The sequence below is a fragment of the Toxorhynchites rutilus genome, chromosome 2, assembly GCF_029784135.1.
Source record: "Toxorhynchites rutilus septentrionalis strain SRP chromosome 2, ASM2978413v1, whole genome shotgun sequence".
Taxonomy (NCBI): domain Eukaryota; kingdom Metazoa; phylum Arthropoda; class Insecta; order Diptera; family Culicidae; genus Toxorhynchites; species Toxorhynchites rutilus.
This window is the reverse complement of record NC_073745.1, coordinates 106296009-106321236: the sequence shown is the minus strand read 5'-3', so window position 1 is coordinate 106321236 and position 25228 is coordinate 106296009. Positions and strand designations below refer to the sequence as shown.

The window sequence follows — 25228 nt, the reverse complement described above, 5'->3', positions numbered from 1 at the left end:
TTTACATAAATTCATGTCTATTTATTTTGTTGAAAGAAAATAATGTCAAGTTTACACATAGAACTAACTGCAATGTTTCTAAATTGATAATTATTTAGTAAGAAAAAAAAAAAACTAAAGATAGGATTTTCAAAAAAAAATGTAGGTACTTACGTATTAGCGTCGCCGGAACCGAAATTCAATGGATAGCAATTTTGTTTTTCGCTCGGGCACTCAGTTATCTTTTGTTTTGTTGGTGCCTTGCTATTTGCACTGTTTAGTAGTTTGGGATAGTTTGTATATGGGATTTATTGAATTACGTGTGAATTAGGAATTGCATTACCGTGCCAAAATTTCAATAACCGGCTATTCGGTAATGAAAATTTTATTACCGGTAAAACCGGTAAATTACCGATAAAAAATACACTTTGCAAGTTTTTGCTGATTAGAGTAATACTTAAGGACACAGAGAATGTTAATTTTGTCGTCTTCTAATCAGGTCGTATCTCATTAACGAGGATTCCAGAAGAGGAAAACGCCCGTTCAGAGTCCAATTATGTTGGGTAGAAGAGTATCGAAGTATCTGTACGAAAACTGAAAACTCTTATCCGAGGGTTTTCATCAATACGTTTATAGACGTTGAGTTTGGGCTGGACGTTGATACCTTTGATTGTTGCAACCGTCGTTCAAGTTTGATGCCCCTTGATGCTCAACTGTTCCGCAAGTTTCACATCGACCAGTGGTTTTTTTCTCCTGTTGTCCAGCTACTGAATCAATATCATCATCGTGAAATTTGATCAGGTCAAAAACAATTTCAAATGGCTGCTTGAACAATGCAGTCCGTGACGTTTGATAGGAGACGCCAAAGTCATCATCAATTGTGTCACGACCACGAGCAGAATGATTATTCATATACGGGAAAAATCTGCATATACGAAACGTCTTTCTGCAATCCTTCCAATCAGGGCTTCGAGCAGCTGCTTCGAAATTTTTGATGGTTGCTCCGATAGCTGTTCTAGCATGAATTGCAATCTGACGTCAGCTTCATAAAGGGTGTATTTCTCCCGCAATAGCAGTTCAACAGCGACCAGAACTGGTTCGAGGGCATCAACCAATTCCTTTATCGCTGTCAGTTCTTCATCGAGATTATCTTGTGTTTCATTTTCCGATCTAGCAGCTATTTTTGAACTGAAGTTCGAAGGTCGTAGAATCGGCGCAACACTGCCAGTTGTGTTTTTTCGATCTTATTTGATTCTCGAGCAATATTTCAAAGCGGTACAAAGGCAAATATTATTTACGGTGTAAAAAAATACCGAAAATTCCGGTTATTAATTGTAAAATTACCGGTAATTCGGTAATGGAAAACGATCCGGTATTAACGGTAAAGCCGTTTAACAATCCCTAGTGTGAACGCCATTAGAGCTCCACATTTCTCGTCACGTTTCAGAGCAAAATAACCGTACAAACGTAATGGGCCAGGCATATGTATGCCGTCTGACGCCCGATAACGCTCAGTCGGACCAAACTGAAGGATTATCTTCTATGTTTCAAACTAACCGGGCAATCGGTGGAACACAGGTTTGCTTGCGAGAGACTGAAAGGATGTAAGAACAATCAGATTCGAAGATCAATAGTTTTAAGGAAAACGTATATTTGGGACGTGTAATCAAGGTCTAGCCGAGCCAACACATCTCTCACCGGCACATTGGGCTGCCTTCCTCTGGCCCGAAGAAAGTTTTCTATATTCGATCTGGCAACAACATACCTATCGCACGACCAAACAACGTGTTCGATGTCGTGGTAACCATGGCCACAAACACAGATATTGCTGTCGGCGAAATTAATACGAAAGAGTAGCGCTTCTAACGAACAGTGATTGGACATGAGCCGAGAGAAGGTGCGAATAAAGTCCCGACTCAAGTCCAGACTTTTGAACCATGGTTTAAGGCTAACCTTAGGGATAATCGAGTGAAACCACCGACCCAATTCATCTTCGTTCCACTTGCGTTGCCAGTTAGCGATTGTATTTTTACGGACTAAAGAATAAAATTCATTGAAGGCGATTTGACGCTTATAAATAACGCCTTCAATTGCACCTACCTTCGCTAATGAGTCAGCCCTCTCATTACCCGGAATTGAGCAATGTGAAGGGACCCAGACAAAGGTAATGGCATAACAGCGTCTGGTTAAAGCACTCAAAATTTCTCGTGATCTCTCAAGGAAGTACGGCGAGTGCTTTTCCGGCCTCACTGAACAAATAGCTTCGACAGAGCTAAGACTATCCGTTACAATGTAATAGTGTTCAACCGGTCGTGAGGCGAGGCTGTCCAGCGCCCAGTGTATTGCTGCCAATTCAGCAATATACACTGAGCAAGGATTCTGAAGACTGTGTGAGGTGCTAAAAAATTCGTTGAACACTCCAAATCCAGTGGACTCATTCATAGAGGACCCATCAGTAAAGTACATATTATCACAATTGACACGCCCATACTTTGCACCGAAGATCGTTGGAACGATCCGCGATCGAAGATAATCTGGAATTCCATGGATACTGCTTCATGGACTCATCAAAATGCACAGAGGAATTGATGTAGTCAGGGAAACAAACACGGTTGGGAATGTACGAAGAAGACTCAATCTGCATGGAGATGAATTCATGATATGAACTCATGAAGCCAGAATGAAAATTTAGCCCGTTCAGCTGCTCAAAATTTCCGATCACCAATGGGTTCAAAACCTTACACCGGATGAGGAACCGAAGAGATAATAAATTGAAGCGATCTTTTAGTGGGAGCAAGCCTGCCAAAACCTCGAGACTCATGGTATGCGTTGAGGGCATACATCCAGTGTCTTAGAATATCAACAAATATTCACGAGAAACGAATATGATTTTGTTCCAGTCTGTGATTTTTTTTCAGCTTAAAACACACTGCCCTCATTATATTGATGACAATAACAAACGAGTTCATTTTGTTCATATCGCTGTTGCATGAGCAAATTTGCTATAATGAATGAATGCGACATTGAGTGGGGTTCATAACTTCGTTGTTATTTATACTTTGGATATCAAAAGCAACAAATTGATATTCATCACATCCGAAACGATATTCGTTCTGGCAGTGAATTTAAGTTCAAAATAAATTTTATTTGGCGAGACGGTAGCAACGGCATATGCAGAATGGATACAACGAGTGGTTTTTAGCTACCGTCAAGTCATTTGCGACATCGGGAATTTCATAAGGTATTTCCGATTACGGCATCCGGCAACTGCAAAACCCAACCGCACACAGCAGCCTCAGGTTAGAAGTTAACAACAGCTGATATTCATTTGGCTAAAATGAAATTCAGTTCGTTTCCGATAATCAAGATGAAAATGACACTGGGTGGAAAAAATAAACATCAAAACATATTGAAGTACAAAAGTTCATTTGCTCATATTCAATGGTTGCCTGGATCTGTCATTTCAATTTTCGTTTGGAATATATAGGTTTTCGATGCAACCTAGCCCGAAAATCTGTCCATTTGATTTTATCGAAGATGATTTTTTCAACACTGCATACATCCCAACGCAATACGGAGACAAAGATACTGAATTCGCTGGAGTTTAAAGAGGTGTGTTTCAAATGTTTCTCACAAAGCAAGTTATATAACATATTATTCAATAAAGGCGGCAGACCCCGAGAGTGTAATCTATCTGACAAAACCTCTATTGAAACAGAATCAAAAGCCCCCTTTATGTCCAAGAATACTGAAGCCATTTGTTTTTTTTTCAGCGTAAGCCATTTGAATTTCTGAAGAAAGAAACGCAAGACAATCATTCGTCCCCTTGCCCCTGCGGAACCCATACAATATTATGTTCCAGAAACCGATTGAATAAATCCAACAAGCGATGTTTCGCCACATCAGGGAGGTTTTTCAACAAGTTGAACTTAATTCTATCCGATCCCGGAGCAGAATTCTTACATGGAAGGAGAGCAAGAGAGAATTCTACTATCGAAAACTCGGAATCAAGATCGCAACTATCTTGTGAAATATCTCGAACAATTTTTTGTACGGGAACGGCATCGGGACAAACCTTCCGTGCAAAATTCAAAATCCATCGATGTGAGTATTCCTCACTTTCATTCGTTGAAGAGCGATTTCTCATGTTTCGAGCCACTTTCCATAATTTTTTCATTGACGTTTATCGTGACAAACCTCCCACGAAATTTCGCCAAAGGGCACGTTTTTTCCCTTTGATCAAGTTTTAAAAGTGATTTTCAAGGGCTAAATACGTTTGAAAATTCTCAATGGTTCCACGTTTTCGAAAAGCTTTAAATGCATTCGATTTATCCCGATAAAGCTTGGAACATTGGCTATCCCACCATGGATTGGGAGGCCTTCGACGAATAGTGGAACCTGGGATGGGTTTCGTTTGAGCGCGAACCGCGCTGTCATAGATCAAACGAGAAAGGAAGTTATACTCCTCCAATGGAGGTAAGCTATCTCTGGAATTGCTGGCTAGAGTAATCGCGTCCGCATATTTTTTCCAGTCAATGTGTCTTGTGAGGTCATATGCCATGTTTATAGATTCAGAAGAATTTGACCCAATGGTGATGGAAATTTTGATTGGCAAGTGATCACTACCGTTGGGGTCCTAGATTACATTCCACTTGCAATCTAACGATAGTGAATTCGAGCAAAGCGAGAGGTCAAGAGCACTTGGGTTAGCAGGAGGTTCAGGTACACGTGTTTTTCCCCGGTCATACGGTCATAATGAAGCTGTTACAAAGGTCATATATCAACGATGAACGATTGTCGTGGTACTGTTCCTCCCAGATGGTACCGTGAGAGTTGAAGTCTCCCAAGATCAACCGTGGCTCAGGAAGGAGTGAGCACATGTCATCAAGTTGCTTTCGGCTAACTTGAACTTTCGGAGGCCAATACAAGCTGACAATACAGAAGTCTTTGCCTCTGATGTTTGCATGACAAGCAACAGCTTCGATCCCTCCAATAGGTGGAAGGTCAATTCTAAAAAACAGGAAGAGGGTTATATCTCTGGTATAACCGCAAGGGTGACGAAGGACTATCGTTGATTTAGAGATCATTTGTTTGAAGTTGAATCTAAATCCATTCTGAATGAATGAATAAATTAATATTTGAGGGACTTCGAAAACGTGAGCGTTACGTTGGAGGTTTTATCAAGGTTTTATGTATCCAATATTGGATACAAAAAATAAAGTATAAAATGTAAACCCCACCCTCTTTATTATATAAGCTTACTGTATACATATACTTCGATGTTATTCGTTTCTCTCTCAGGGTAAGCGTGGGGTTTACATTCTATACTTTTAAGGTTTATAAAATGACACTTCCTTTGCTTTCGTTCATTTCTTACTCTACTCTCGCACCGTGAGGACTTGTTTCATCGGGACTAAGCAGACAGCTCGTTAGTCTTTCGGTGGTAAGGCACCACGTAAGCGCACCAGTCGCAGAAAGTTTGAAGAAGCCACATCGCTATCGACCGAGAACTTTGCGTGAAATTCGTCGCTATCAGAAGTCGATCGAATTGCTGATCCGTAATCTACCTTTGCAGCATTTGGTTCGTGGAATTGCTCAGGACTTCAAAACCGATTTGCGCTTCCAAAGTTCCGCGGTTATGACGCTGCAGGAGGCCTATTCGAAGATATCAATTTGTGTGCTACCCATGCAAAACGCGTCATATCATGCCCAAGGACATCCAGCTGGCCCATAGTATCCGAGGAGAGCGTACTATATTACCTTAGCATATAATCAACGGCCCTTTTCAGGGCTCCAAATTTGATGGATTAGAGTTCAGAAAAGTTTTTTTGCAGGCCGAACTGAAATGAGCATTTAGCGAAAATCGTGGTGTCGATGATATACGATACCGACAGGGGCCATGGATATGGATTTGATAGTGAAGAATATGAAATACATGACATGGTGTAGTGAATATTTCCCTATATCGAAGAAATCACTTTGATGAAACTGCATTATAATATTATTTGTGTACGAATGCCGCAATCGATAGTCGACTCTAATTGCACTGGGTAATTTCCTCGGAGAACTCGATTCCTCCTTTGAGCATTAATAATCTCTTTCTGGCAAAACGAAGTGGTATGAATCACATTATTCGAAAGATAAAATGAAGATGTTTTCTGCCAATTTCCTTCAACTTCCAAACTTCTCTTTCTCCCGTTTGTCGTTATTGCGTTCGCTAATCCTTTCTCACAACACCCATTTCTCGTTTAAGAAATTGTTAAGTAAACATCGTTTGCCAGTGCGCGTAGAGCGGGAATTCCTTAAGATTCATTGCATCTCTAATAAATTGCCGATAGACATGGTCTTACTTTGATCGCACTTGATTGAAAAATCCAAAACGAAATGTATTTGGACGCAGCATTATATGAGTAGGAAGCAAATAATCGCTCGAAAATTACATGATTTTCGCGATGTGAAACATTTTCCGTTTTTCATGTTATGCATCCAATATTGGATACGAAAATTATCTACTGATGGGGAAAAATAATACTCAGAAGATTTCCTGTTAATTTCGATTGATTGAAAAATCACAAAACCAAATGTTATTGGTTGCAGTGTTGTATGGATAGAAAACATTAAAATAAACTCTTTCGCATGAATGTATTTTTCAATTCCCAGGGGAACTGGTAGATTATTTTTCAGCAACGATGATAGCAACGAGGGTTGCTATCATCGTGTATATGTGTGTGGCGGCTGCTCCGATGTTTCAAGCGGAACCTTGGCATCACTCTCCTCCTGATGGATTCCCTTCTGGCCTAAGGTGACACCGTTCAGGCTCTTGGTGACACCGTTCATCAGCGCTTTCATGATAAACGAAGTTAGCCTCATCACAACAGCGACAACATGCTCCAATCGCTGTTCAACTATAACTGAGTGGATTTCCGAGCGGCGCTCGCTTATATACCGATTGTTGATTTCAATAGCCTGTTTTGAAAGCAATTTTAAGGCTATTGAAACAAGTTTTTGGATGAAAAAGTAACAAGTATATAACGCGTAGACATTTTATCTTTCGAATGACGTGTTCATCATACCATTTCGTTCAGTTGTTTAGGAGCTATTAACGCTCAAAATCTCGGTCTCCGACGTAACGCTTTCGTTTTCGAAACTTTGATTTGACACCCCGGTATAGAAATGAAAGACGTAGTCCTACTTCAAAATGAGTGGCACGTATTGATCCCCAATAGCGACCCTCCGTATCTGTCAATACGGTCCAAGAGTAATATTAAAATCGCGGAATGAGAGATCATCTCGCGAAGAAAGCCAAGTTTCGGACAGAGCAAAAACATCACGATTGAAGTTATGAATTAAAAATTTTAATTTATCCAAGACTGCGACAATTCCACTGTAAAACAGTGATATCTCCGACCTCTCTATTTAAATTAGACATCAAGAGAGATAATCATTGCAAGGAGGGGCCATGTTTGCATCAATTGTTGCAAAATTGTCTTTAATACTGGAAGCATTGAGATGACAACGGTTCTGATGGAGTCGGAAACATTAAAACATGTGAAGATTTCATCCAAAAGGTCAGACAATTTTATAAATCCCGATTGGGAAGTTGAGCTGAACGAAAAAATAGGGACAGTTAGGGTTTTTGATGTCCCCTCGAGTACTGGGTCGTTTGAGGGTAAACTTTTTCCACGGAAGCCAGGAGGAACCTGATTTTGCTTGTCCGCTGCACTCGAATTTTTAGGCAAGCTAACAGGGGTTATCACCTGAGGGACTTGTCCTTGAGCTTTGGGAGTGATCACATTTTTGCGCCGGAGATTCCCTTTGGAAATAACCGTTGTGCCCCCGCTAGCTGTGTCCGCTTCTATTTCGTCAACTGGCAACGTAGCGAAAACATTATGTGTGTTGATTGGTTGTTGTTCTTGAGCCAGTGGAGAAGCGCCCTTCAAAATTTCCGCAAAAGTGCGCTTCGAGCGTTCCTTCAAAGAGCGCTTCTGTTTATCCCAGCGACTCTTGTAAGTTTCACAAGCTGAGAGCTCGTGTGGGGATCCCCCGCAATATGGACATTTATGCTCAGTCGCAATGCAGGATTTCCCCTCATGTTGCTCTCCGCAAGTGACACAGCTCTCCTTGTTGGCGCAATAATCTGCTGTATGACCAACTGACTTGCATTTGTTGCAAGTCATGGGCTTTGGCACGAAGGGTCGCACTAGAAGCCTTAATTTATCCACCATAATGTGGTCAGGGAGGACGGAACCTGCAAAAGTTACTCGAAACGAGTCGGACGGCGTGAATTTTTTTTTCTTCCCCATTCTGGGAAACTTTTCCTAGTTGATGGGAGTCCAAAATTTTAATTTGCTTCAAAGGGAGCTATTTACATCTACCATCTCCCTTTTTTACCATTTCGCTCGTCAGACCCGTTTCTGTAATCACCCCCGAAATTTCTACGTTATGGCAGGGCACATATGCGCGATATTCTATTACAAAACGATTGTCGACAACAATATCGTTAGCGTGCTTCCGACTAACCACGACAACACGCAGTTTGTTCGGCCTAACCTTGGAGATTTCGACCACGGATGAGTAATATTTTGCCAGATCTTTCGAAATTTGAATGACATTGAGGGGTTTTCCTTTTGGCTTGGGCCGGAAGAAAACAACCCATGGGCCAGTTCCAGGTGCATCTTCTGGATAGACCTTGACACAAGGAGAAAAGATTTATAGTTATATCGATTGTCATTTTTTATATTTTTGACTTCTATCAACAATATCCAATCCAAACTATCAGATGAATATTGTGCCTAGGAACTACGATCTGCAGTTATAAGGTACACTTGGGCAAATTGTTTTTGAAAGTTCTCTCAAGAAATCACAAAATCACTGAATTGAAATCTGTTCCGGCGGTCACGGAACGTGTTTTCGAAACACTGGATTCTTTTCAGCGACTGTATTTCAAGCAATGCTTAAAGCTAAAATTAACAAACAAAATTCCATTTTCATTCATTATATAGGTTAAGGAATAACTCACATTTTTCCAGTGACGAAATTCTATCGAACCGCAATGTGGAAATCCAATTCTCCTCAAATATTCTAAATATAATATATAATTTTAGTATAAGTTTTAGTTTAACTTCATTATGTAACTTACGGTAGGCTAAATAGGTTTAAGCACTAGTGTAAATAGTTTTAAGTAATAGATTTAAGATATTCACTTTGTTTTAGGTAGATCTAAGAATTAGCCGTAAGTTTTCTATAATTTCTGTCACTTCTTTTGTTCCTGTTTCTGACTTTTTATTCGTTCATCATCTGTCATTTTCGTTACCTCATCGACCCGAAACGGGTGCTGCGGAACAGGGTTCCCATCCGCAACATCCTCCCCCCCGTAACACTGGCCACCGGAGTCAGTTTTACCACCAGTCTCAACCTCCAACACTGCCAACTTTGATACTGGCCTACGCAGAATCCCCCTCGCAGTCTGAACTACAGCTTGCCGGACTCTTCCGTCCTTTCCAGCTACGACCTCCAGGACACGTCCACGCACCCATCCATTCCTTCTTGTCTCCTCCACTATAAGAACCAGATTTCCTATGGCTAAAGGTTTCGTTTCGCCAAACCATTTCGTTCGTTTGGTCAACGTAGGGAGGTATTCCCGGATCCAACGCTTCCAAAAAATATCCAGTTGGTGTTGAATCTGATACCAGGAGCTTTTGACCACCAGCGAAGAATCAGTAAATTCTGTTGACGGCTGGTGTACTCCGTTGGAACTTCCCAGGAGGAAGTGTTTTGGCGTGAGAGCCTCTCCTTCGTCTGCATCCAAGGGCAAATATGTGAGCGGTCGGCTGTTAACAATAGCCTCGGCCGCGACAACCAGCGTAACCAAACCCTCATCATCCAGCTTCCGGTCGTTGCAGTACGCAGTCTCCATAGCTGTCTTAATCGATCTCACCATCCTTTCCCAGGATCCGCCCATGTGGGGTGCCGATGGAGGTATGAAGACCCACTTTGTATTCGTGTTCGTGAACGTTTCTGCCAATTCCCCATTTATTTTGTCAATCATTTTCCTGAGCAGTCGATCGGCGCCCGTAAAGTTCGTGCCGTTGTCTGTGTAAATCTCTGCCGGTGAGCCGCGATGATTAACGAAGGGTGTGATGCATTTCACAGTGGATGGCGTAGAAAGGCTGTACGCCTCAACATGAACTGCACGAGTAGTCAAGCAAGTGAACAAGCAAACCCAACGTTTAACTGCGCTTCTTCCAACTTTCACAAACAGCGGTCCGAACAAATCAATACCGGTGTGAGTAAATGGTCGTGTGAACGATGCTAATCGAGCCACTGGGAGTGGTGCCATTCGTGGAACAGTCGGTTTCGCCTTCATCAATTTGCACCACTGACACGCAGCAGCAATCTGCTTCACAACTGTCCGCAGTCGAGAGATGTGATAGAATTGCCGGATTTCATTCACCACGGTTTCAAAATTAGCGTGACCGAAAGCACGATGGAAGTAATCTACGATCAGTTCGGTAACAAAATGTTTCCTTGGGAGGATTACCGGATACCTAGTGTCGAATCGAATGTGCGAAGCAGCGCCAATTCTTCCGTCAATCCGTAGCACCCCGTATTCATCCACTGTTGGAGTGTTCTGATACAGATTACTTGACTTCGCTAGTTCCGCTTGTCCCCTCGACAATGTGACCATCTCTTCCGGATATGCTTGCCACTGCACCATCTTCATCAGTGTGTTCTTCGCTTTCTTCAATTCGTCTTGTGTTAGATACAACATTTCTGCCTCTTCTCCTCTACATCGGCGTCTACAGTTGTCAATGAAGCGGTGTACGTACGCTATTGCTCCCAGGAGACGACGCCATTTAGAGAAGCGTGTAAACTCCACGATAGCTTCAGGGAGAAGCGATTGTTGTATTATGTAGCATGGTCGGAGCTCCTCTTCTGGAGGAATAGAAGTTGTTGTCTGCTTGGGCCAGTTCTCCTCGGGTTGTTGAAGGAATTCCGGGCCTTTAAACCAGACGTCACCAGTTCCAGGACACGGATTCTTGCCCCATTTCGTAGCCGCATCCGCGGGATTTAATTTACTGGGGACCCAGCGCCACTGTGCAACCTCAGTTATTGATAGCAGTTCTCCAACGCGACACGCCACATATTGCTTATAACGACGATGATCGGCCCGTAACCAGGCCAGTACCGTTGCGGAATCACTCCAGAGAACGCATCGCTTCACTTCAACGGTGTGACTCTCCAAGACGGTTGTCATTAAACGGCTCCCCAAGACCGCTGCTTGCAGCTCCAAACGCGGAATCGAGAGCGGTTTCAGTGGCGCAACCTTTGTTTTTGCAGCAACCAACGAGCACTCAGCTTCACTCTCAAATTTGGCCGTTCTGAAGTAGGCTACGGCGGAAAACGCGGCTTCACTCGCGTCGACGAAGATGTGAAGTTGAAAAGCTTTGTAGGTGTCTGCAGTCGCTCTGGTGAAGTAGCACCGTGAGATCCGTAGGTCTTCAATCTTCGGAAACAACTCTGTCCACCTGGTCCATCGGTCGAAGATGTCTTCCGGTACTTTCTCGTCCCACAACAAGCCGGCTCGCCATACGTCTTGGAGCAAAATCTTGCCGTGACTCAGGAACACACTCAGAAGTCCTAGTGGATCGAAGACTCCCATCAGGCATTTCAGAAGTTGCCGTTTTGTTGGGCGTTCTCCTTTGTCGATCACAAGCTGGATCTCGTCCTTCATTTTCATGGAGAATCGTAATTCGTCATTCACTGTCAGCCACAGCATTCCCAGCACTCGAGCAGTCCCTTCCGCTGAGTTTAAACAGAAACTTTTACTATCATTCGGACCTTCCTCCTTCATCTCCTTCAACAACTCAGCACTGTTCGACAGCCAGTTTCGAAGCTGAAAGCCTCCATGTAGGTGGATAAAGCTGGTCTCCTGGGACACGCGCACCGCTTCTTCTTCGTTTTCGAAGCTGTCGAGAAAGTCGTCAACGTAGTGATTCTTCACTATACTTTCGACAGCTCGAGGGAAACGGTCAGCGAACTCTTCGGCATTCTTGTTTTTCACAAACTGTGCCGATGCTGGCGAACTGGTAGAACCGAAGGTGGCGACGTCCATCAAGAAGATGCTCAGAGGCTCTGTTGAGTTGTTCCTCCACAAGAAACGTTGCGAATGGCGATCCTGTTCCCGTATAAATATCTGGTGGAACATCTCTCGAATATCTGCAGAAACTCCAACTCTGTACTGTCGGAAACGAGACAACACTGCTGGCAACGACGTGAGCTGATCGGGACCCTTAAGCAGCATCGTATTCAGAGATATTCCATCTACTTTTGCCGCAGCGTCCCAGATTAAACGGACCTTTCCCGGCTTTCGTGGATTCATCACTGCACCCAGCGGCAAATACCAGACCCGCTTTGGATCTCCTCGTTTCAGTTCAGCTTCGGTCGCACGATGGGCATAGCCTTTCTGTTGGTAGTCAGATATCTGCTTCTTCAAGCTGACCGCCAACTCAGGATCTCGAGCCATCCTTCGTTCCAGACACTCGAAACGTTTCACCGCCATGCTGAAGCTGTCTGGAAACTCAACATGATCATATCTCCACAACAATCCCGTTTCGAAGCTGCTTCCGACACGACGGGTTGTTTCTTCCATGATACGTTTAGCACGCTTGTCCTCTTCGGATTCCAGCTGTATCAGTGGCTTCACTCCAGCATCCTCCATCGTGAAGTAATCTCTCACCACATTGTGTAGATCCTGATCAGTAGCACATTCACATGCATGATAGTTCAACGAATGTGTAACTTCTTTGTGGCTGCCGCCAAAAATACACCAACCCAATCTGGTTCTAACTGCAACAGGCTCATTTTTCCTGCCTTCTCTTATCTTCAGCGGTACCGTGAGGTTAAGGTTATTTACCCCTATAAGCAGACGAGGAACTGCCTTTTCGTAGCTGACGATCGGCAGACCCTGAAGATGACGGAATCGCTGAGATAGTTCGTCGTATCGAAGACTCTGTTCCGGTAGGGTAAGCTCCTTTACTGTACGGACGTCGTTGAGGTTGAACTGTTTTCGTGTATTCGTACCTTTAATTGTCATCTGCACTTGCTTCGACTCCGGCTCGATTCTAGTCACATTCCCCGTCCACTTCAAGCACAATGGTTTCGTCCATCCATCCATGCCTAGCTGTTCCACCAGTTCTTGTTCGATCAACGATAGAGATGACCCATCGTCCAGGAACGCAAATGTCTCGATGGTGGCTCGAGGTCCACAAATTGTGACCGGGATTATGCGGAACAAAAGTATCTGATCACATTGTCGATGAGTGTGGTTCTCGGCAGTCGATGAACGCTGGAAAGGTTGACTGTTTGAACGATTCGAATGTAATAGTGGGTGATGGCGGTACTGACATCCTTCGATCACGCACTGTGTAGCGTTTCTGCAAGACCTTCGACCATGCGCATTCAAACAACTTCTGCAAAGTCCGTTATTTTGTGCAAATTTCCACCGATTGTCTATGGAGTAGGACCTAAACGTAGGACACTCAGCGACTCGATGTCCCGACTTCTTGCAGCAAGCGCACAAAATTTCATTTACGTGTAGTGGCTCACGAACCTGTTCTGTTTCCCCGATGTGGGCGTTCACTACTGCTCTCTGCTTCTGCTTATGCTGACTACCGCTATTTCCACCAGCGTACATCGTAACTCTGCTAATTGCAACGACGACTCCAAGCATAAAGTCCCCGAAGGTCTTCAGGTTAACCACCGGATGCTGCTGCATGTAATTTGCCCACTGCATCTTGGTGTATGCAGGTAGTTTCTCCACCAGTTCCATCAGCAGGGTAGGATTCGAAAGATGCTCCTGCTGTCCGGCCGCCTCCAAATGATCACACAGACTGCGCACGGCCACGCCGAAATCGATGATGGTCTCCAGCTTCTCCGCTTTCGGTGCTGGAACACTGCGTACATTTTGTAGTAAGGCACTGATTAGTAACTCCGGCCGCCCATACAACAATCGAAGTGTATCAATCACTTGTGGAACCGATTCGGGAAGCAGCAACCTGCTTTTGACAGACTCATACGCGGATCCTCTCAAGCAGCGTTGAAGACGCGCGAGATTCTCGGCACAATTATATCCACAAGCCAGCGTAGTGTTCATAAAGCTGCTTATGAATATCGGCCAATCCGCGGGATCGCCAGAAAACGTTGGCAAATCGCGGGGCATTACTTGTCGCGCGGCTAACTGCGAGGGGGAGGGAGTGAATTGATCAACATTTGGAAAATCCGGTGAAAGAGGAATGTTTCCAGTGAGTAAAGTTGAATTTCTATTCGGCGGAAATATCGTATTCGTCCCGAGCGACGGAAGAGTTCTTACCTCGGGAAGATACATGTTCATACCGAAAGAAGAAGTCGTAGCGGTTGGTTCCATGTTTCCAAACTGCTTTATGATATGTTGGAGGGAGCTATTATCATTTGGTGGCAAATATCGGCTGTCTTTTACGTTATAGAGTGGCTTACCTTGTTGTGCTACGGGGGGAATTTGGTGATCGAAATTACCTCTTACGTCGGTTACCTCTCGCTGTTTCGGAACGGTTTTAGGAATCCCACTGATTTCCTGATGCTGGTTCAAATTGAAGTTTGCAGTCGTGGAGAACGCGCTGACCTGCCGCTGCTGTTCCTGCTGGATCAATTTCGATCCCTGATTCGCCATACAAATCGCGCTAGTTTTTTGCTGCTGATCCTGATTTCCGGATCCAAGTTTCGGATCCGGAAATATCTTTGGAATGGCCCCGGTGTTTTTTTGTTGAACTCTTTTGTCGGACGTCAATCCTAAGAACATCTCCACCTCCGTCTGCTGTTGTTGATTCCGTACCACGTTGCGGTCCCGTAAAGTGGAATCGAGCGTCTGGTTTGCTCGCACAGGATCCCTTTCTGTAATGGTTTCATTGTCACGTGATTTGTCCTGCGGAATCAGTGAGACCGCTACAGGGTCCGCCGCTATCGGGAGTGCACACGCTCCTTCAGAGTGCTCGGCGCGTTCCTTCTGCCACTGCTGAACCTTGTTGAGACTCATCCTACTAATTCTGCTTCTGTTGCTAACCGCATCATCCAACTCGTTCAGCTCCTCTTGTATCAACTTGTGTTTTTCGTCAAGATGACGTTTCTCGAGAGCTTGTTTTTCTTCCAACTGCTGGAGCTTCAGTTGAGCTCGAGACGCTCTTACGCTGGAAGTAGTGGTACGGGAGGAAATGCTGTGGGGCATGCAATTTCGGCAACTCCAATGACGTTCCGAAACAGATTTTGTCACTCCGGCACACGACATGTGCCACCAATTTCCACACTCGTCGCATTGGACCATGTCATCTACCGTGTCTGGACGATCGCAGTTGACACAATTGTTCGCCATACTCTGCTCTGGCGTGTGTTCGTCCGTATTGCCCGGATTTTCCATATGGAAAAATCTTTAAGAATGTTCCGGCGGTCACGGAACGTGTTTTCGAAACACTGGATTCTTTTCAGCGACTGTATTTCAAGCAATGCTTAAAGCTAAAATTAACAAACAAAATTCCATTTTCATTCATTATATAGGTTAAGGAATAACTCACATTTTTCCAGTGACGAAATTCTATCGAACCGCAATGTGGAAATCCAATTCTCCTCAAATATTCTAAATATAATATATAATTTTAGTATAAGTTTTAGTTTAACTTCATTATGTAACTTACGGTAGGCTAAATAGGTTTAAGCACTAGTGTAAATAGTTTTAAGTAATAGATTTAAGATATTCACTTTGTTTTAGGTAGATCTAAGAATTAGCGGTAAGTTTTCTATAATTTCTGTCACTTCTTTTGTTCCTGTTTCTGACTTTTTATCCGTTCATCATCTGTCATTTTCGTTACCTCATCGACCCGAAACGGGTGCTGCGGAACAGGGTTCCCATCCGCAACAGAAATCTGTGTGCACCATTTACGAGGTATGGCAGATGACTTCCGACAAAAAAAATAGAGATTCACACTGGATGTTCCGAAACATATCAATTTTCAAAATTTTTTATGCATTAGTTTAATTTGGGTAAATTAAAACGCGAAACTAATGTGCGGTTTTGATTCTCGAACTATCTACAACTGACTTATGAAACACAAAATTGAAGGAGTTACATATAAACTATTGGAAAAACAGGTTTTGATATACGTTAGATGTGGAGGGGTAGAGCCACTCAAAACGGCCACTAATGAGGTTTGTGGGATCATTCAATTGTTCAAATATTATTTTACGCACTCGGGAAGGTAAGAGGGGATGTCTTTTGGTATCCGGTTTAGAAATAAATCCAAATAAATCTAAACAGTTTTATGTAAATCACCGTTTGTTACATGTTATGTAGAAAATAGAAGAAAATTTGCGTTAAGTAAAGGGTGTGTCACATCAAATTGCATCACGGAAAAAACGCTGTAGAAATTCGTCCAGTAGACCGATCCTTTTGAAAATTTTAGACAGTAAAATAAAAACTATTAAACAACTTTTGGCATTTTCTTTTTATTCATACTTCGAGCCCAAGCCCGTATGCTCGCACCTTCCTCTTTACCCCGTCCATAAGGTTCTGTACAACGTCAGGTTGTAGTTTTTTTTTAACAGAAATCCATTTTCTCTTGAAGTCCGCCTCCGATTTGACAACTTTTGGGTTCTTCCGGAGGGCCTGCTTCATAATCGCCCAATATTTCTCTATTGGGCGAAGCTCCGGCGCGTTGGGCGGGTTCATTTCCTTTGGCACGAAGGTGACCCCGTTGGCTTCGTACCACTCCAACACGTCCTTTGAATAGTGGCACGAAGCGAGATCCGGCCAGAAGATGGTCGGGCCCTCGTGCTGCTTCAATAGTGGTAGTAAGCGCTTCTGTAGGCACTCCTTAAGGTAAACCTGCCCGTTTACCGTGCCGGTCATCACGAAGGGGGCGCTCCACTTTCCGCAAGAGCAGATCACTTGCCACACCATGTACTTTTTGGCAAACTTGGATAGTTTCTGCTTGCGAATCTCCTCCGGAACGCTGAATTTGTCCTCTGCGGAGAAGAACAACAGGCCCGGCAGCTGACGAAAGTTCGCTTTGACGTAGGTTTCGTCGTTCATTACCAGCCAATGCGGCTTCGTCAGCATTTCGGTGTACAGCTTCCGGGCTCGCGTCTTCCCCACCATGTTTTGCCTTTCGTCGCGGTTAGGAGCCTTCTGAACCTTGTATGTACGCAGGCCCTCCCGCTGCTTGGTCCGCTGGACGAATGAACTTGACAAATTCAGCTTATTGGCGATATCCCAGGCCGAACTTCTCGGATCACGTCTAAACTGCTTAACTACGCGCTTATGATCTTTTTCACTGACGGAGCATCCATTTTTGCCGTTCTTCACCTTCCGGTCGATGGTTAGGTTCTCGAAGTATCGTTTTAGTACTCTGCTGACCGTGGATTGGACGATTCCCAGCATCTTACCGATGTCCCGAACTCCGGATTCTCGAAATGAGTGCGCAGGATTAATTCACGACGCTCTTTTTCGTTCGACGACATTTTTCCAAATTTACGAAAAATTGACAGTGAAACATGGCCAACGCTCTTATCTGATTATAAGCGAAAGCTGAAGATATAATTCCTAAAAATTAAATTTCTACAGCGTTTTTTTCCGTGATGCAATTTGATGTGACACACCCTTTAATATTTGAACGACCCGTAGTTGAAAAGTTAACAGATTTGATTTGTCTCATGGCTGTGTATTCATAAATTACGTACTCACGTACTAAGGAACGAAATATAAATGTTCTTTTTTTTAATTTATAATCATTCATTCATATAAAAATCACCGGCAAATAACGCCCGGTGCATGCAGCAAAGTGTAAAAAACAGTCGATTCTCACTGCTGCTTCAACTTACCCCAGAGTTGAAAAACATGGGGTAAGTTGAATAGCTCAGAACTATGCAGGAAAAATAATTTTCACCTTAGTTTTCAAAACCATTACACTTGATTATCTCTATTTGCTTACCTGACGTACAATTCTGAAGATATTGAAAAAAAAACTGTTCTTTCGATTTCTCTAACGACGAAAAGTGAATAAAGGCGCGGATTGTGTTAACACATTGCAGACCGATCACTAGTTTTCTCGTGTTTCGCGTCCCGTCTATTACGAATGGATCACGAAATAACCCATATTTCCTACACTTGATGGTTAAATCCTTGGTCTGCCAAGAATCTAACAAGGCCTACCGATGGCTCGCCTTCGTCTCATCTACACCAAAGGAAACGATCTCATTCGAGATCCGAACAAAAGAAGCGTACAAGTTTGCCCCAAAACGTGCGGTCCTTAATATGTTAAGACATTCCGATATTCTGGTTGTGGCTATCATAAGATGGGTCCTGATAAGAGTGGTTTTCGTTACAACTTACCACGTATTTCAAATTGCCCCGGTGTACAATTATAGATTCTGGTATAAACTAAAAAAAATCGCTTCCAATACGCATAGAATGTCAGTGGAATCTCACAGCGAAAATGTTCTTAGTAAATCGCAATGTTAAGAGTTATGAGCTGCCGAAACTATTTAGCAAATTGAACCGTGCTCTGTTCCAAAAAAAAACAAACCGGTCATTTGAGATCATTTGGGATCAAGTACCGCATGCGACATATATACCAGACTTGGCTCCTTACGCTCCTTTTCATCAATGGGAAACACATTCGCTGAGCAGCACATCAATTCTTCTGGAAATGGCTCGATAACTTATTTGGCTCAAAATAAGCTAGCTATATTTTTGCGAGACAGATGGGAAATCGTGCAGCTTTAAAAAGCCATTACTTTGAATAAAATATTCGAAACCATTCGAGAACAATGAACGTGTATTTTGAATGAAAAAAAAATACGATTTTTTATCTATATACCTGGTAGGGTCATGTTCAGCTCAAAGTAAACATCTCATTTCAGTTATAAAACGGAATAGTACTCCGTCACATCTAGCAAAGCATTCATGCTGCGATTCGTATATACTTACTCGTTTCCCCTGGATCGCACTAAAAATGGCTGGTTCTTCCCATGAGGGTGCTGCTGCTGCTGGGGTAGGTTTGATGTGGAATTCCGCAGCGGACTTCGTCCACGGTAAATTTTTCCATTATTCATTCTCTCGACGCTGTTGGAACGGTTGTTTTTATTGTTCAAACTGTTGGACCGTTTCATCGCGGGAGTCGACCCACCCGCCTTCACGATATTATTCACTTTTTTACCACCAAGAAAATTTTCCGTGCTGCCCTTGAAAGAGCGTCCTCTCGGGTGTTGATTCCGCCCGTGGACATTCGTGTTGTCTTTGTAGTTGTTGAGACTGGAAACCGATTGGGAGTTGCGAACTCCGCCACGAATCAATCCGTTTCGGACCGACGGTGATTGGTCACGTGACCGAGGCGAATCTCTGGTCTTTGCTGGCGTGTTCGAGGTCCCTGGTGGTTTATAAACCATGGTGGACAAATAAAAACAATGTAATTATCACCGCAATCTATCAACACATAAAGAAACACTAAGTTGTGCAGCGACCAACAATGCTTAAAGTAATCTAGCCGTGCTTTTTGTTCTATTCCAGGACACACAACAGGGAAAGCTGAAGCATTACAGAATAAATTTTGATTGTTTGCTTTCTGTTCGACAACATATATCTCACAGTCACGACGAGGGACATTGGTGTTTACCAATGATGATCCATTAGCATTCACTCTGTTTGACTAGTCACATTCACTGCATTCTATTTTTTTTAAACGTTTATCACGCAAATTGTAACGATATGTTAACGACGTCTTTCTCTCGAACTGATTGCTGTTTGTCAGGCCAATTGCAATTAATAGATGGAATGCTGATGAAACCTGAATGACACAATGAAAAGATATATCGATTATTATTCAAACAGGTGACGAACTATCAATTATCAAAAAACGAGGAATGTTAAGTCAGTGAGTCGTAGGGGTAACCCTTGCTGATGTTAAAACAAAAATTGTAATGGAGGTCAGCATCGCTTCTCTATCGGTATTCGGAGACTAGCGTAGATAAATGTTTGTAGATCGCTACCAAATTAATACCTCGGAGACTTCAACACGAAAGCTCAAATAGTGATGTCTGGACTAATCCATGCAACGACTATTTAATTAGTACTTTCATCGCGATCATTATCGCAATCGTCGCTAAATGCAATAACTCATGGTGTTGCGTGTTTACTATACTATGGAATGCTTGTATTCCTTTTTAATAAACGGTTCGTGGATAAACATTAACGCATTATCAACAAAAGTTATCGTTCTGAGTACACTCATAGTTCCATTTGTCATTATTTGTACTAATCTCGTGAAACAAAAATCTGAAATTCACTCATTCTATTTTTGTATTATTTTTCTTTTTTGTTTGTATTCTCAAAAGTGATTTCCTGCAAAAAGCATACGATTTGAGTGTTTATAGTCCCTTCATATCCTATATTCGACACATTATAGTGCACGAAATACCTCAAAAACAAATCAGTAAGCGGTCCAATTATGTATGCAACCGAAACTAGGCGAAAGTATAGGAAATCTGAATAATTACTTGCAGCTAGCGTAGAGCTGAGAAGGAATCCTTTGTTGATATTTAGGCCACGCGGTCGACCAGCACTCAATTCTGATACAGAACAGCACCTCCAAGCTTTTTTTTCACGTTCGTCCACCCTCTATATCTTCGCTTCAGATGCTCCCACCAGTATACTTTTTAAAAATTTATTCACTGCCACACATAATTTCCAACGGCACCTAAAATGCTGCACGGTTCTCCATTCATCACAACCTTGAGTTAGTTCTGTACACTTATGTTCTTTTTTTATCAATCAACAGACACACAGTTTAAATCGCACAAATCGTTAACTGTCAACTGCACGCTGCACTTTGCGGGAAATCAGTTCACATGCGACGGAAAACGCGGCTTCGGTGGTTATAAAGGACAAGGGCACGCGCGCGTTCGAACTGGCAGTCCAAAATGGAACGCATTGGGGAACGAGGGAACGAACAGTAATTGCCTCCCGAAGAACCTCCACCACCACTGACTCTTATCCGATGATTTTGATTGATAAATAATAACTCAGGAAGGAGCACAAGAAAAAACCCGTCCTGTCGGTCCGATGGTCAGCACTCGTTTAGTTCGTCCTTTCGTGAAAGCGGTAAAAGTCGGGCATGCAAATGTCCAGAACAGGTGCCAGGAAGGTACGCAAATGTATGGGAGTCGTTTCTTTCAACACCAAGCCGGCCTGTATGTGTATGAGTATCACATGGGAAAACGCAATAGGAGAAGGAAACCCCGGAAAAAGTGTAAATGTGAATAATTGTGGGAGGAAGTTTCTGTTTTCCATGTCGCGCGCTTGAAAGCCGCACGGCCGGCATTCCATGCCGTAGCAGCTGCTACGCGTGGGTGGCAAAATTGATTAATTAACGGGGAAATGTGCGGTGTAATCATACAAACAATCACATACCTGATGCGTAGATGATGTTCGAAAAACATCATTTTGAGGTTCAGTTTCCTAGGATCGATCTTCACAACATTTTCGTCGCAATCGTTTACTCTTGAATAGAGTAAAATAACAGGTATTATTGTGGACAAGTTTTTTTTTTCATGCATTTATTCAATTTGCCCCGACGGAATATTTCGAAACATCCGTTTGCCGCTGTTATCACTTCTTCGATTTCATCCGTAAAGTTCTCCACCAACAATTTCATTCAGATTTGCGACCAGTTATCACGTTGACTGACACCGAGTTTTCACTCAGGCTGCGTCAGTCACCGGTGACTGATAGTATAACATATGATAATGAAGGTAACTACTATAAGCATTTAAGCTTATAAGCATTCCCTTTCGAACGAAAATACCTTCCACTACGATAAGAAATGATGGCTCTAATACATTTAAAAATTTCCATAGAGTCGCTATAACACCGTGGCACTAAACGGTTAAAAGCCAAGAAAGCAATCTCTAACAAATAGGAAGGATGTTTCATCGTTTATTAATCGAAATCTTTCAATTTGCACATTGCTAGGCCAAATTTGGCATGTGGAGGTTTCAGGGGGAACGAAACGTTTCTATGGTAATTCGATACTCCTCTCTCCTCTCTGAGGGCTTCTATACAAATGAAACATAAATTTCCATATAGCTCGAAATCTTTCAATTTGCACATTACTAGGCTAGAGCAACACAAATGTCTGCATAACTCGAGAGCTAATCAAGCAAATGGGGCCAAATTTGGCATATGGAGGTTTTAGGGGGAACGAAACGTTTCTATGGTAGCTCGACCCTCCTCCCCCTCTCTAAGGGGGCTGCTATACAAATGAAACACAAATTTCTGCATAATTTGAAAACTAATCAAGCAAATGGAGCCAAATTTTGATATGTTGAGGTTTTAGGGGGAACGAAACGTTTATATGGTAATTCGATACACCTCTCTCCTCTCTAAGGAGGGCTTCTATACAAAAGAAACACAAATTTCCATATAACTCGAGAACTTATCAAACAAATGAGGGGCTTAGAATGAAAGGGGTGTAAGTGATTTGATCGATTTCTCTACATCGATTCTCTCTTTTGGTCATAATTTAGCTGTAAATACATTCCCAGCTTTATTTGACAGTGTGGAAGATAGGTCAGAACCTCATTTTTCGGATTCTATAGCTAACTTAAATTGGAACGTTTTTACAGTTGAGTTATCAACTAAATAAAAAGTTGATGAAGAGAAATCGACCAAGTCACTTACACCTAATATGCGTGTGCCTTTGGCACGGCACGTACCATGGCACGACAAAATTCTGTACCATTTGGTACGGCACCAAGCTGTGCCATGGTACACTTGGCACGGTTGGCACAGCTATAAATTCTCAAAATCCCATCAATATGGGTATCAAATGAAAGGGCTTGACTAGTAGAACACAGTTATTTATGAAAAAAAAACCAATAAAAAGTGGCCGCCACAGCAAAATGGCGCCATATATTTTTTTCAAAACCTCATCAATATGAGTATCAAATGAAAGGACTTGACTAGCAGTTATTTATGATAAATGCAAATTCAAAATGACCGCCACCACAAAATGGCGCCATAAATATATTTTTTTAAAACCCCATCAATATGAGTATCAAGTGTAAGTCGTCGAATATACAGTATATACAGACAATGGAACACCTCCGACGTCTTGCAAACATCTACTTGACTATCACAAACGGAAGAATCCGAATTTCGTGTGTAATTGCATTAATTGGGCTTCGAATTGCTTCCGCATCCACCGTATTCTCCAAATCTAGCCCCCAGCGACTATTTTCTGTTCGCAGACCTGAAAATAATACTCGCTGGCAAGAAATTGAGGACCGATGATGAAGTGATTACCGAAACTGAGGCCTATTTCGATGAAAAACCAAAAGAGTACTATAAAAATGGTATCGAAAAGTTGCAAGATCGCTATAAACGCTGTATCGCCCTCGAAGGTAATTATGTTGAATAATAAAATTGAATTTTTCAAAAAAATATAGTTTTACTTCGTTATCTTATCAGCCAAACTGTTAAGGTGGGAAACCGATTACTCGCGGTGGACTCGAGTTTAGAAGGTTGCCATATTTTTTGAGGAAAAGGATATAAGGATATAAGGGATTTGTTACAATGTTGAGAACACACTCAATTTTTAAATCTATTCGTATATCTATTGCATATTTACATTTCAACTTATTTTACTGTTTATAGCAAGGGGGTCAATTGCTCGCAATGGAAGAGAAGGAGGGTATAGGGATATAGGGACAATTTGTTACCGACCATTTCAAAATTCTTCGATCACAAAAGGTTGTTTGTGTAAATATTTTCTGTCTAGTGTGTAAGTCAATTTTTGTTTTGCTTCGACTGGTATAAATGTTGTTAAATGTACATACCTTGATTTAATTTATGTAAACATACTAACCCAACATCGCCCCGACGAGGTTGCGTGTCGGGCGAAAAGAGACATCTGTCAGGATTGACAGATGTCCTTCCGGTGGAAATGGGAGGGAGTAGGAGGAGGAAAGGAGCTGGATGATAGGAAAGGAGGTGACTTGGAAGGAGATGTTGGATTGAGTCGGTCACTTATAGCTGATTTACACATTGACCAGTTACTTGAACGTCAACGGCACGCCATATTTAGATCACCAGTTGACTGGTGCTGTGCGTTCATACACATTTTCAGCAACTGGACACCTTGGCTGTCACTTTATCCTCGATGACGAATGACAGTGTCGACGTCTGGTGGCGATAACCATTTTGGGAGGCAAATTAATCTTTATCGGTTTTGTAGGCCCGGAGGCAGTTTTAAATTGTCAAAATTTGAATGAAAAATTTTACTTCTTGTTAATTTACTAATTAAAACACGTCGTACTGAACCTTCATCAGCTGTTTTTATATAAATTTCCTGATATTTCCATGATTTCATTGTCTATTATTATTTTCGCTTCACAAATCGAACACATGAAGCACAATGCCGTCAACGCGAATGAAGATTCTTCCATGTATACGTTGAGGGAATTGAATTTGATGTTCCTTGTACCATCGAACCATCCAGTGTTGGCAAATGTACAAATTTATCCGGAAAGGTATATTTTTTCAGTTTTGTTTGTTTTGTTCTGTACGGTAAGAACACAGATTTTTCTCATAAAGCACCGATAGGAACTGTATTTAAACGGTTTTATTTAGCTTACCCTGTAATTTGTATGTTTGTATGTTTGTACATTTATATGTTTGCAACATGTTTGTCTGTAGCGCTTTACCACATGAATAGAAAATTGAGCCCCTTCCTGTTGACCGATTGATCTGAAATTTGGAACACACCTTTATCTCTGCAGTCATTATAAAACTGGGTATTTCATTATTTTAAAACTCCAAGATGGCTGCCGCTACAAAATGGTTGATTACATATTTTCCCAAACTCCTTCAATATGGGTATTAAATGAAAGGGCTTGGCTAGTAGAACACAATTATTCATGAGGAATGCAAATCCAAAATGCCATTTTCTAGCGGCGGCCAAATCAAATTTTCCATGAACATGGAATACGCATTTTGGATTTACATTTTTCATAATTTTCCATAAATTTCTGAAAATATGTAATCCGCCATTTTGTAGTGGCCGCCATTTTAGATTTGTATTTTTCATAAATAACTGTATTCTACTAGTCAAGCCCTTTCATTTGATACCCATATTAAAAGGGTTTTGAGAAAATATGTGAACGACCGTTT

The 25228-nt window shown here is 42.3% G+C and overlaps 1 protein-coding gene across 2 annotated transcripts in view; it reads right to left on the bottom strand.

The window, feature by feature from the left end:
* Positions 1 to 21121, bottom strand: part of LOC129765515 (kinesin-like protein KIF12) — a 52858-nt gene extending 31737 nt beyond the window's left edge. For both annotated transcript variants that reach the window (XM_055765910.1, XM_055765909.1), the window contains exons 1-2: positions 20557 to 21121; positions 18992 to 19847 (exon numbers count right to left, since the gene is read on the bottom strand). In XM_055765910.1, coding sequence (XP_055621885.1) covers positions 18992 to 19449 — 458 coding nt within the window. In that variant the 5' untranslated portion in view covers positions 19450 to 19847; positions 20557 to 21121. The remainder of the gene's footprint in view (positions 1 to 18991; positions 19848 to 20556) is intronic.
* Between the last annotated feature and the right edge of the window lie 4107 nt (positions 21122 to 25228).